At 43.0% G+C, this 13,715-nt stretch overlaps 1 protein-coding gene across 8 annotated transcripts in view; it reads left to right on the top strand.

The window, feature by feature from the left end:
* The window catches only part of LOC137439290 (calcium-dependent secretion activator 1), a 539,275-nt gene extending 525,890 nt beyond the window's left edge, over positions 1-13,385 (top strand). For 5 of the 8 annotated variants that reach the window (XM_068135050.2, XM_068135027.2, XM_068135045.2 and 2 more), the window contains 2 exons: positions 7,477-7,581; positions 9,523-13,385. In XM_068135050.2, coding sequence (XP_067991151.1) covers positions 7,477-7,581; positions 9,523-9,696 — 279 coding nt within the window. In that variant the 3' untranslated portion in view covers positions 9,697-13,385. Of the gene's footprint in view, positions 1-7,476; positions 7,582-9,522 lie in introns of those variants that run through there. The other 3 variants (XR_010986881.2, XR_010986892.2, XM_068135032.2) reach the window with 2 other exon arrangements.
* Positions 13,386-13,715: the final 330 nt, after the last annotated feature.

Genomic DNA, 13,715 nt, shown 5'->3' with positions numbered 1-13,715 from the left:
CTCTTTCTCTTTCTCTTTCTCTTTCTCTCTCTCTCTCTCTTTCACTCTCAAAAACTCAAACTCACACTCACACTCACACTCACTCTTTCTCTCTCACTCATTCTTTCACTCTCAAAAACTCAAACTCACACTCACACTCACACTCACACTCACACTCACTCTTTCTCTCTCTCTCTCTCTTTCACTCTCAAAAACTCAAACTCACACTCACACTCACACTCACACTCACTCTTTCTCTCTCACTCATTCTTTCTCTCTCTCTCTCTCACTCACTCTTTCTCTCTCTCTCTCTCTCTCTCTCTCTCTCTCTCTCTCTCTCTGTCTCTCTCTGTCTCTGTCTCTGTCTCTCTCTCTCTCTCTCTGTCTCTCTCTCTGTCTCTGTCTCTGTCTCTGTCTCTGTCTTTCTCTCTCTTCTCTCTTTTTCTCTCTCTTTCTCTGAATGAATTTCTCGGCATGAATGGAAAGGGGAGGGAAGGCAGCCCGCGGAGTGAGACGATCTCCCTATAAATGGTATACTTGGATCCGAGTCAAACCACACGGATTTAAGTTTGAAATGTGCGGAAAATACAACTTGGATGCTTGGAGAAATATGCTTTATAACAATTGAAATACAAACAAACAACTTTGTGTTATTCTCTGAACCAGTCTACGTTAAATATTTCCCCTGGGTGGTTGTAATCTCCATAGTTAAGGTGTCGATCAAGAAAAACAAGGCTCACTCAGGGCCCAAAGTATCCATCTTCTTTAGTCTCTCCCCAAAGGAGATGCGAGACTATTGCAATGCTCCTGTCTGTCTGTCTGTCTGTCTGTCTGTCTGTGTGTCAATATATTTTCGCTTTAAAATGTTTTTCTCTGCAACCGCTTGTTCGATCGATGCAAAACTTCAAACATAGGAGCTAACAGACATAATATTTCATTTAAAATAGATAATATAATATTTCATTATAATAATAATATATAATAATAATAATTTCGTAATAATAATTTCATATAATCTATATTATAATAGGCGAAGGTGATTCTGTCCGGGGGTGTGGCTTAGTCCGTTTGCAGAGTAGCTCCACCCATTCTTGGAGAGGCTTCATGTAAACAAATATCCACCATTTTATTACCTTGAATGGCTTTGAGGCCTGTTTAGTTAGGCCCATGCTGTCTTTCTCTCTCACACAGGTTTATTTCAATTCTAATTCGATATATCATTTCATTTTTAACAGTCGCTAACATAGTGTTAGACTCGGTTGAAAAAAAACGGGAAGAGAATCCCAAGAAAGTTTCCGTTTATAGAACGAAATTATTTCTCAAAGGCCTGTAAACTAGAGCCCATTCATTGAGAGTCACCCTCACGATTTAATCTCGAATTCACCATCTGATTTAATTTTTATCGATGGTTTTAGACTCCGTGTCAGAAATAATTGAGAACATTCACGCGCACACGGGAAATTGCCGAGATATATTTATAAAAATCGCACCACGATGATGCACGAAAATACAGAGCCTAAAATAACATTCAGGGAAGATGTCGACATATATTAAAAATTCGCTTTTTCTTTTCCGTTAAGATATATTACTTTTACGTTTTATGAGAGTCGGCACAAAAATGACATATATATCTTCGTTCTTTCTTATTTCATTCAACATTATTATCCGGAAGTAAAATATGTTTCAGGAAATTACCGAGAGATATTTCTTCGTTTTTTTTTTATTAGTTATGTGCGCATACACTTTAAATAGGTTTGTTTGAAATCTTTAATTTTCACAATGTAATTTACTTGCCATTTGTCATTTGATAATTACGAGACACTTCCTCTTGAGGATCGTGACAATTCATGCGTTGCGTGGAAACTTCCATTTCCAAAATGAATGCGACGGTCGATGAAGAACGCAGACTTGAACAGGATGTAGCAAGAAAACGAATGAGACGGGCGAACGAGTCCGTCGACGAACGTCAATGCAGACTTGAACAGGATGTAGCAAGAACCGCACAGAGACCGCACGAGACGGGAGAACCGCACAGAATGCTGCTGCAACAACGATGAGGAGGGTTGGAGAGGAGCGAGGGGTTGGAGAGCGAGGTGCTAGGGGTTGGAGAGTGAGGAGCGAGGGGTTGGAGAGTGAGGAGCGAGGGGTTGGAGAGTGAGGAGCGAGGGGTTGGAGAGCGAGGAGCGAGGCGTTGGAGAGCGAGGAGCGAGGGGTTGGAGAGCGAGGAGATAGGGGTTGGAGAGTGAGGAGCAAGGAGTTGGAGAGTGAGGGCCGATTGCAGCGGAGAGTGAGGGCCGATTGGAGCGGAGAGTGAGGGGCGATTGGAGCAGAGAGTGAGGGGCGATTGGAGCAGAGAGTGAGGGCCGATTGGAGCGGAGAGGAGTGTGAGGAGGTATTGGAGAGGAGTGTGAGGAGGTATTGGAGAGGAGTGTGAGGAGGTATTGGAGAGGAGTGTGAGGAGGTATTGGAGAGGAGTGTGAGGATGTATTGGAGAGGAGTGTGAGGAGGTATTGGAGAGGAGTGTGAGGAGGTATTGGAGAGGAGTGTGAGGGGTTGGAGAGGAGTGTGAGGGGTTAGAGAGGAGTGTGAGGGCTTGGAGAGGACTGTGAGGGGTTGGAGAGGAGTGTGAGGGGTTGGAGAGGAGTGTGAGGGCTTGGAGAGGACTGTGAGGGGTTAGAGAGGAGTGTGAGGGGTTGGTGAGGAGTGTGAGAGGTTGGCGAGGAGTGTGAGGGGTTGTAAAGGAGTGTGAGGGGTTGTAGAGGAGTGTGAGGAGGTATTGGAGAGGAGTGCGAGGAGGTATTGGAGAGGAGTGTGAGGAGGTATTGGAGAGGAGTGCGAGGAGGTATTGGAGAGGAGTGCGAGGAGGTATTGGAGAGGAGTGTGAGGGGGTATTGGAGAGGAATGCGAGGAGGTATTGGAGAGGAGTGCGAGGAGGTATTGGAGAGGAGTGCGAGGAGGTATTGGAGAGGAGTGCGAGGAGGTATTGGAGAGGAGTGTGAGGAGGTATTGGAGAGGAGTGTGAGGAGGTATTGGAGAGGAGTGCGAGGAGGTATTGGAGAGGAGTGCGAGGAGGTATTGGAGAGGAGTGTGAGGGGGTATTGGAGAGGAATGCGAGGAGGTATTGGAGAGGAGTGCGAGGAGGTATTGGAGAGGAGTGCGAGGAGGTATTGGAGAGGAGTGCGAGGAGGTATTGGAGAGGAGTGCGAGGAGGTATTGGAGAGGAGTGCGAGGAGGTATTGGAGAGGAGTGTGAGGAGGTATTGGAGAGGAGTGTGAGGAGGTATTGGAGAGGAGTGTGAGGAGGTATTGGAGAGGAGTGTGAGGAGGTATTGGAGAGGAGTGTGAGGAGGTATTGGAGAGGAGTGTGAGGAGGTATTGGTGAGGAGGTATTGGAGAGGAGTGTGAGGAGGAGTGGCATTGGAGAGGAGTGGCATTGGAGAGGCGTGAGGGTGGAGAGGAGTGAGGGGTCACATATTTTGTGAAATAAATAAATTGTGTTCATTACACAATTTTAACCATTTTGTAAAATTTAATGTGCAGCAGCTAAATCAAGATGTCCAAATGTCACACACGTCCATACCCGTGGGATTCCCATGGGTGACCCCACTAGTAATATAATATTTCATTTAATATATTTCCCCATAGATAATAATATTTCATTGCTAACTGTGACATCATAGGTCACATAGTATGGCAACCATATTGGATGAAAAGAAGAAATTTGGACATAATTTTCTCCAAAACCATCAACGAAAAAAATCTAAACTTTCCAATTGTCATCAACTCCATATGGAGTATATAGGGTGATAACAATGTCATTGGAGTAGTGGTATTCCAGCCATAATTGGTTGAATTGAAATTCTTATCCGAAAAATCTGAAACTTCATATATCCGATATATGACCCGATGTGAGTGAAGAATTACATTTATGACGTTCATAAGCCATGCCAAGAAACTACACTACTCACAATAAGTTAGGGATATTGGCAGGTTCTTCGGTGTGGTTGATTTTGTGTATTAATTATGTTGAAAAAAGTTGTTGGTCCTAATTCTATGGTTATTAATGAGTGTGAAAAAACAGCATTCTTGATTTCAATACCCTAACCCTAACTCCTATAAAAAACATAAACTCACTCCCACAATATCCCTAACTTATTGTGAGTAGTGTATGTGACATAATAGGGTGCATGGATGATACAGGTATATCTATATGGGCCATAATAGTGGTGTGTTCAGTTAACGATGGTATTTCTGTTCAGAATGAACAGGCGAGGTGAGACTATGTGCTCTACGAGTGCCGTTCCAGTTGTTCAGGTTTTAATTCCGAGGACCAAGTTATGTTTGGTGTTTGTATTTGGCAGTCAAACCAATTGATTTGTACAATCGATCAATTGTCGATCATTTCGAATTTTGCATTTCGCTAGGGACATGTCATAAAGGAAACCATCATACACAGCCCACAGGTACGTACCATTGTTGGCATTTGACCTGTGACACATGTGCAACAAACAGACTTTTTGCATATCAATATTTCACTTTGTGGCAGGTGCCATTCCTGTATTTTGTAGAAACCAAAACTTTTCCAAACTAATGATCCTGCATTTTTTTCTGGTATATGGGTAAATTTACTTATTTTAATTTGAAAATTTTCTCCGTGTCCTCCTGTGGTGCCATTACTGTGCACAATATACCTGCAGTGTTGCCGACTGTCAACAACAAACAACAACAGGCATTTTAAGGTCATTTTCCCTGCTAGAGCGGGGGTTAGCCTTGCGGTCCCCATGACAATCTTCTCCATTTTGCCCTATTTTCTTTTTTGCCCTATTTGTCACCGACTGTCATTGGTTGGTATTAGCCAATCAGGTAGTGTTTTATAATCACACAAGTCCACTCATTGTTAGTTGAGTAAATGGCAGGAAAGATGATAGAAAATCTAAACACGGTTTCAAAAGTCGCATGTATTCAATTTGAGTTGCCTCCATATTTGTAAGCATACCAAATGATTCATTTCTGGTTTGAAAACTAACCAATCACTGAAGTTGATTTAATAGAAGAGCACTGCTTTATGTTGAAGGCTTCAGTCACGGACTATATAGTCCTCATCAATGCCAGACCTTAAATAAAATAACTGCTTTAATAAATAAGAGGAAAGAGAAATAAAAGAGAGAGAATGTAAAGGTGAGGAGTAAAAATGAGTAAGAAACGTGTATGATGAAAAGTGTGTGATGTTCGTTTGTAAAAAAGAGAGATTGAAGCCAGCCCGGTAGCTAATAGCAGTTTGAGTGAGACCGAAAGTAAGACCACCAATCCTGACACGGAGAGTGTAAGATGGTTCCGGGCATCACTTTGACTCTCCTAAGTCTGAACGGTAGTACTACCCTGGGCGGTTACTTTCTACAACCTACTGCCTAAAAAACCGCTCCAACTGGATGGGTGTTTTTAGGAGACACCATCTCCTTACTGGATGGTAGTTGGTTCCCAAAGGGAGCTCATCGGCTCTTTAACAGGTATTGTTTTTAGTCCTGCACAGTGTCCTGCAGGGTGTCGCTTTAGACGCCGATTACTCGACCATGCAACAGGTAGCACTGGGTTACATGTGGCAGTCAAGAAAGACTTACCTGCTTGTGATGTTGAAGCAGAGTGGAATTTTCACCACTCCATCCAGCCTTGATCATGCATGCCCTTTGTGTGTAATGAGATGCACACATGGATGGAGGGAAATGGTGTGTGTGTGTGTGTGTGTGTGTGTGTGTGTGTGTGTGTGTGTGTGTGTGTGTGTGTGCGTGTGTGCGCGCTGCTCCATGGATTAGCAGGGTATTATCTGGCAGAATCGCTCTGGGTGTTGGATGGCACTGAGGGATGGCATTATATAGCTATGTTGGTGGTGTCCTCACTTCTGAGTTGTCTGGTCCTGGATTTTTTTTCCAGTTATCTCAGGCTCATGGTGGAGCTTGTATCATAAATCACATGCAGGACAAGGACATTAGTAGATATCAGTGCACTCTTAGATGAATTACAAGAACATTAGTTGGCAACGGAAAAATCAGCACCATATATGGGATTTGAACCTGGGATCCTGGAATCATAAGTTGTGGGTTTAGATGGGAACTTGACACCTAAAGTTGTAAGGCAAGAGAAGATTTGTCCACCAATAGAGTACCCAATATATATTTACTGTCGATTGCCATTGTAAAGTAATTAGTTAATTTCAATTATGTTTATGTTAATTATGTTAATTTCAATTAATTTCAATTATATTGGGGTTAGCACATATATATATATATATATATATATATATATATACATTTTTTTTTTTTTTTTAATATATATATATATTTAATTATTTTATTATTATTATTATTATTATATAAACGCCATTGTTGCCCTGTGTGTGTGTCTGTTTGTCTGCATTTGGTCCTTATGCACGGCCGCGTCTTTTAAGTTACAAAGTCCAAACTCAAGGTACAAATACAAGTTTTTTTGGGGGGGGGGGGGGTGCATAGGCTATATGGACGCGGCCTCACGTGGGGATGGAGGGGCATAAATTCTCTATGTAAATGTGTACCGTGTAGCGCCACCTAATGGTGGTGCAGAGGGTATTACAATTTCCTTCTTTTCATGGACAACAATGAGGTTTAAAGCATTCTTTGCACGGTTAAATTTTCCTCCTTCCCTTCTCCCCCCTAAAATGAAAGGGCCTGTAAAAGCCCTCCTCCTCCCCTCCTCCCTCTTCCCCATCCCTCCCCTTCCCCTTCTTGCAGCAAGAGCGTGACGACTAATTGGGCACATCAGCTAAGCGACAGATAGGCTCTCCCATTAGAAAATATCAGTAAATTGATAAATTAAGTTGATGGGATATGGATGTGCTGCAGGCATGATGGGCCAAATCGCCTCCTACATTGTCTACATTTCATTGTATAGATTGATAAATATCTTGATTGACTTGGCTTTTCTATCTGACATGCTTTACGAATCACTTCGCGATAATACACATGAAGTAAGCCTTTTGTTCAAACCCTCCTATGTTTGTTGCAACAAAGCAAACCTCCTCAGTTTGATAGTCTACCTTATTTCTTAATGCGCGTTCTTACCACTCATTCTAGATGGCAGGATAGCTCACAGGCCACGCACTCACCTTTAAAGTGTGTCGTCTGGGTTAAATTACTGGCCCCACTATAAACTGTCAACATGGGGTTCCACAGGTAAGGCATTGCATCACTGAATGTATCCCGAAGCGGGTTGTCCTGTTTGCTTACATTTACTGGTGGATGCTTAAGATACCATAGTGGCTTTCAAAAAGAGTAGGCCATTGTGTGCTGAGACTCCACCCAAAATACCAAATTCCTGCCATAGAGCCATAGAGCCAAATTCATCATTGTATCCCAGTCCAATTATGCATTTGCTACAATATCATTTAAAACCAAACATTCGTGTTTCTCCCACATCCTTTACCTTTCCTTTGTCGCACCTTCTGCTGATGCTTCGTCTCACCCAACAGCAATGGTACACGAGCTGTATGACGACTGTTTGTACGTGGCTGTCTGATCGCATGGAGATTCAGCTTCACGTGTACCAGCTCAAAATTCTCATCCGCGTTGTCAAGGTGCGTGAAATGCCTTTGTTACCTTTGACTATTTTCTTTGCCTGATCCACCGACCATCGCAAATTGTGCCTTGAAGTTGTCGCATTCATTCATTCACTCACTACTTCCTGCACCACTTTTGTTTTACTATAAGCGTCTACCGTCTACTATAAACGTTCCCCCATAAAACTGGAATCCCATTACAAATTGCGATCGTGGATCTTTGCAGTTAGGACATTGCCTCATGGAGTATTCTGTCCATCAAAGGGAGTGTTAAGCCAGATGCTCTAAATGCTAAAACTTGCTTATAGACTAACGATTCAAAGATTCAATTTTAACGAACGCACCCCAATTTCTAACTTCATGCCACGAGTTTCCACCTCAAATGAAGATCGGAGAGACTGGATTGGCAATCTACCAAGTGGATATTCTTTACCCAGGAAACTGCGGCAGCAGCACCTCCTCTCCTATGGGAGAATGGTACTTATCAGATCAGAAGAACATCCTTTTATAATATCATACCATTTCATAATAACTTGTGAAAATTATTTTTCAGTGCCAAAGTTTTCAAATAGTTTCTTCTAAAAGTATAAAATATTGATCCTATATCAAATAAATATAGGCGTCACCATGATCCAGGCCTGGTGTTGGCTTAGCCGTTGGCGTGCTGGTTTGGGATCCTCGGATCCTGGGTTCGAATCCCGGTCAATCACTGAATTAACACCAGGGGGGTTGACTCAGCCTGTCATCCTTCCGAGGTCGGCAAATTGAGTACCAGTTCACTCGTAATTCCCTGTGTGTCGCAGAGGCGACTACAGGAAGGGCATCCGGCCATAAAACATTGCTTCAAAAAGGGGCCATGGTGCCCAAAAAAGGCCAACCCCTGCTCTGTGGGGAAAATGGCCTCTAAAGGTGGTTCTTCATGATCCAGGACTTTTCCTGGGACAACCATGTAGCAAAGTAGGCCTCCAAAACCAGCTGCAGACTGGGTATCCTCCATCGATCCAAGTTTTTCCCTGGAAAATCAAAGTTACTGACAGTATCCAAGGCCTTTGTCTGTAGTTCAATGGAGTACTGCTCTCTGCTAAGGGCGAGCACCACAGCATCACATCTGTGAATTCGGTCACTTCGTTTCTGTGAAATTAAAGCTCTCAAAAGTATTAGAATCTCCCATGATGAGGCTGAAGCACAAGGCCTGTTACCTTAACACCGCATGCAGGTTGGTGGTTTCTCTTTTCTACCATCTATTCTCTAACATTGCTCCCTCCGCTCTCCCAGCCCTCCTCAGCAACTCCAAGATGTGAGCGTTCTTCCTGTAATTTCCTTTAGGTTAAACTTCCAAAATCCAGGCTGACTGCACACCTCAACTCTTTTATTCCTCAATTCTCCCGTCTATAAACCGCTTTCCAAAGGTTGTTCTGTCTCACTCTTCCCTCCAGGACTTCAACAAAGCAATGCACCGCCATCTCTTGTCATCCCCAATTATTCCCGATGATCTTTATTTCCCCATTAACCATTCCTAACTCATCCGTTTTACTTGCAAACTTCTGTTTCTTCCCCTCATCCGTCTCCTCTTTCCCTGTTTGTTAATTTCCTTGATGTTTATCCCATTGTCAGCTCTACCTCGCTCTCCCATGAGCTTAGCTCATGGGAAAAAAGTCCCTCATGCAAGGAAAAAAAGACATTTAAATATTGATACATCACTAAATTAAAGCAAGTTTGAATTAAACTTTTTCTGTTCCCAATATTATAAAGCTTTGGAAAAGTTGAGCGAGTTTCATAAAAGTTGAATATCTCTGAGTTGTTTGTTTTATTGCCCCGAGAAACATGGTTTTCCCCAATAAGCAATGTGGTTCATTTAGTCATCATCACTGTGCTCTTCCCACTGCCCTTCATGATTCATCCTTTCTTAACCACATTTCCTCATCTTTTTTTGTCTTCGACCAATTTTGCTTCTTGCAGAAGATGTATCGAGACTTTCGCCTCCAGGGGGTTTTGGACGGCACACTCAACAGCAAGACGTACGAGACCGTGAGGAATCGCCTGGTAATGGAGGAGACCTCAGCGTCCGCGAACCAGAGTGTGGCGCTGCAAGGGGTCACCATGTATGACAGTGATGAAGAAGACGATAATTGAAGAATCTCAATTGATGAAGACTCATTGTCATTAAAATCTCCATAGATTATATAACTTCAGTTGCAGTTGAAGTGAGGCCATGGTGAGTTTTCCATCATGAATGGAGGATTATGGAGGATTTGCTTACAATCATGCTTCCTTCAAAAGGTGCCCACTTCTTGCTCCTGCTTTTTTGCGACAACTCAGGACCAGACATTCTGGAAGGGTCGGCTTATTGTACGTTGCCATTTGACTTGACCTAGCACACGAGGCTCTGTGATTCGTAAACACAAGTGGTCAATCTTGTATCTTACCCCTTCCTCATTATTATTCCTTTACAGATGTCTATATTTTATTCATTTCCTCTCGATGTATCATTGATCCTTTCCATCTCTTTTTCTTTACCTTTAGAGTTTCATTTCATTCCTGAGACTATACATAACCAAGCATAATAAGGTAGCTGAAGATATCTCCATCAGCAAAGTTAGGGCTGATCCGGGCTACGATGCCAGGTTCCCACGCTACGTGCTATTGACTGCAAATGCAGCATAAGTTGCAGTAACCATTTCCGTAGAATGATCTAGAATAAATTCTGCACTTTGCAGGACCATTTCTGTGTCCTACATGTTAGTTTATTTGTGTCCTACATGTTAGTTTATTTGTGTCCTACATGTTAGTTTATTTGTGTCCTACATGTTAGTTTATTTGTGTCCTACATGTTTAGTTTATTTGTATCCTACATGTTAGTTTATTTGTGTCCTACATGTTTAGTTTATTTGTGTCCTACATGTTTAGTTTATTTGTGTCCTACATGTTAGTTTATTTGTGTCCTACACGTTAGTTTATTTGTGTCCTACACGTTAGTTTATTTGTGTCCTACATGTTTAGTTTATTTGTGTCCTACATGTTTAGTTTATTTGTGTCCTACATGTTAGTTTATTTGTGTCCTACATGTTAGTTTATTTGTGTCCTACATGTTAGTTTATTTGTGTCCTACATGTTAGTTTATTTGTGTCCTACATGTTAGTTTATTTGTGTTGTGCGCCTGGAGAAAGTTGCACTCAAAGCTTTTTGCATTCTTGAATTGGTTATGGGATTAAGTGATGAGAGTGATTGCAATTTATGGATCCAGTCTTGCAAAAAATTCCGACAAATTGCACGACCCTTTGCATGCCGAAGAGAGAGAGTTAAAGGAGCTGATGGTTCAACAAGATGCATTCATGAAGTTACTAATGGTGCTGGTGTGCATTCCACTTGTTTGGGAACTAAGCTTTGCAATCGGCTTTCATTCGTGGCACCAAGTATAGAGCCACATTGAAGGTGCCTAATTTTGACTTCAGAACTTGCGAGCTCAATCTTCTCCTGTGATCATCTGTTTAGTTGCACCAGGTTCATGTCATCCCGCTGTCATAAATGAGTACTCTTTGCACATGCAAGTACAGTGCGCTTAATTGAGCACTTATAGATGCATCCTTGGAAGCTTGTCCTTCAAAATGCGAGCGCATACCTGGCCCCACCCATTCTGCCCCTTTTTCACGAGTGCTGCCCCTGTCATTACCTGTACCACCAATGTCTTCCCCAGTACCACCCTTCTCTTTCCCAGTACCACCCTTCTCTTTCCCAGTACCACCTACCCCATTTCTTCCACAGTACCACCCGGCCCCCTTTCTTCCCCAGTTTATCCCCTTTTTCTTCCCCAGGACCACCACCTTTCTTCCCCAGTATCACCCCCTTTCTTATCCAGTACTACCACTCCTTTCTTCCACAGTACCACCCTCTCCCTTTCTTCATCAGTACCACCCACTTATACAGTGCCTCCCCCTTTCTTCCCCAGTGCCCCCACCTTTCTTCCCCAGTGCCTCTGTCTTTCTTCTCCAGTGCCACCGTCTTTCTTCCCCAGCACCCCCATCTTTCTTCCCCAGTGCCACCCCTTTCCTCACCAGTGCCTCCCCCCTTACTTTCCTAGTTCCTCCCCCCTTACTTCCCCAGTGCCTCCCCCCTTTCTTCCCCAGTGCCACCCTCTTTCTTCCCCAGTGCCACCCATTTCTTCCCCAGTGCCACCCCTTTCTTCCCCAGTGCCTCCACCTTTCTTCCCCAGTGCCTCCGCCTTTCTCTCCCAGTACCTCCGCCTTTCTCTCCCAGTGCCTCCGCCTTTCTTTCCCAGTGCCACCCCTTTCTTCCCCAGTGCCTCTGCCTTTCTTCCCCAATGCCACCCCTTTCTTCCCCAGTGCCACCCCTTTCTTCCCCAGTGCCACCCCTTTCTTCCCCAGTGCCTCTGCCTTTCTTCCCTAGTGCCACCCCTTTCTTCCCCAGTGCCACCCCTTTCTTCCCCAGTGCCTCTTCCTTTCCTCTCCAGTGCCTCCACCTTTCCTCCTCAGTGTCACCACCTTTCTTTTCCTGTACCGCCCCATTTATTCCCAAATGTCACTCTGTTCCCACCCCTTTTATTCTTTTTTTACACTTCTTTGCCCTTTCACTCATCGCTTGCCTCTTTTCCCCACACTTTTTCCCTTTACGCCACCCCTTCTGCCATTTTCTTCATCACTTTTCCCATTTTTCCTATTCCACTTTTTCCTCACTTGGACATTTCTTATTAAGCATGACTGTTTTGAGTTTTCTTATTTGGCATTCTTTTGTTCAGAAGCATATTTTGCTCATTTGTAATCGTATGGTTTGACGTATATAAATCGGAAGGAAAGATCGTTGGATCTGTTTCTGCTTTTGTTTGAGCATGCCAAAATCTGGTTGATGAAAATGAACCTGCCCTGGGGGCAGATGGCTCTATGAGAAATACCACTTGCTTCAACAACCACCAAATGAACCCTTTTTATTTCAATTTACTTTTGCACTGCGCTTTGCACAAACGACCTCTGTAGCATCAATGCTGTATTTAGGAATGAATTATTTCTATTTATCCATGGATAGTTATACATACCAAGTTGTTTAGCAGAGATGTTTGCGTTTAATGTTTCCAAATAACAGCTGCTTTGTCCACACCAGTCTCTGTCAAAACTTAGGGTCTGAAACCCCGGCCGTCCAAGCATTCTTGAATTCCTGGATGAGCTGCTATGTTTGTACTGTTTTGCACGTATCGTTGCCTGCAGTCCTTTTGTCCTCAGTTATCCTGTATACCGTTTGTACATAGACACTGCATCCTGTTCTGACTTTAATAAAACCATCAGGACTACCTGGTCTTCCGGCAACTTCATGGCTGTCTGCTGAAATGAAATGTTTCCAAAATTGTTGCTAGTCTTTGTGGATGTTTTTATTAAATTTGCGGTCTGATGCAGTCATTAAATGTTACACAAGTTAGACATGCATAACATAAATGATGGTGTCATACACTAGTTAATAGTGAATCTGAGCAATTATTGCCAAGCCTGTGCCTTTTGCCATACCTGCTACATTCATCCATACCGAGCATCTTTGTAACTTCGTCAAAGTTCTTGATTATGTGATCCATCGCACATGATATGTTGCATGTAAGTCTATGAAAAGGTCTTGGATTTCGCCGCAGAAAATTAGAGGGTGTTTCAACCGGTTTAAATGTTTGTTTGTTTTTGTTTTCTTATGATATCTATATAGTGTTCTTAGATATAGTGTTCATAGAGAGTCACTATGGTTATTGTTGATCATCACTGTGCCTGAAAATATGTATGAATTATCTGAAAATATAATCAAAATGATTAAAATCTTATATGAAGGCTTCACACGCAGTGTAATTCATGATAGTGAACTGTCACCATAGTTTCCAGTAAAGACAAGTATGAAGCAAGGATGTTTGCTCTTGCCAACTCTTTTTAAAATTATAAAAAGTAATGGCAATCAGAGATTGTAAACTCTCACAAGGATGTGGTTTAGTTTCCTCCAAGCCAGAGGCACTGGGGAAGAAAGGCGGAGGCACTCGGGAAGAAAGGCAGAGGCACTGGGAAAGAAAGGCGGAGGCACTGGGAAAGAAAGGCGGAGGCACTGGGAAAGAAAGGCGGAGGCACTGGGGAAGAAAAGCGGAGGCACTGGGGAAGAAAAGCAGAGCCACTGGG

The sequence above is a fragment of the Myxine glutinosa genome, chromosome 1 (assembly GCF_964187855.1).
Source record: "Myxine glutinosa chromosome 1, kmMyxGlut1.1, whole genome shotgun sequence".
Taxonomy (NCBI): Eukaryota; Metazoa; Chordata; class Myxini; order Myxiniformes; family Myxinidae; genus Myxine; species Myxine glutinosa.
The sequence above is the reverse complement of the archived record's forward strand: the minus strand, read 5'-3'. Positions and strand labels throughout refer to the sequence as shown.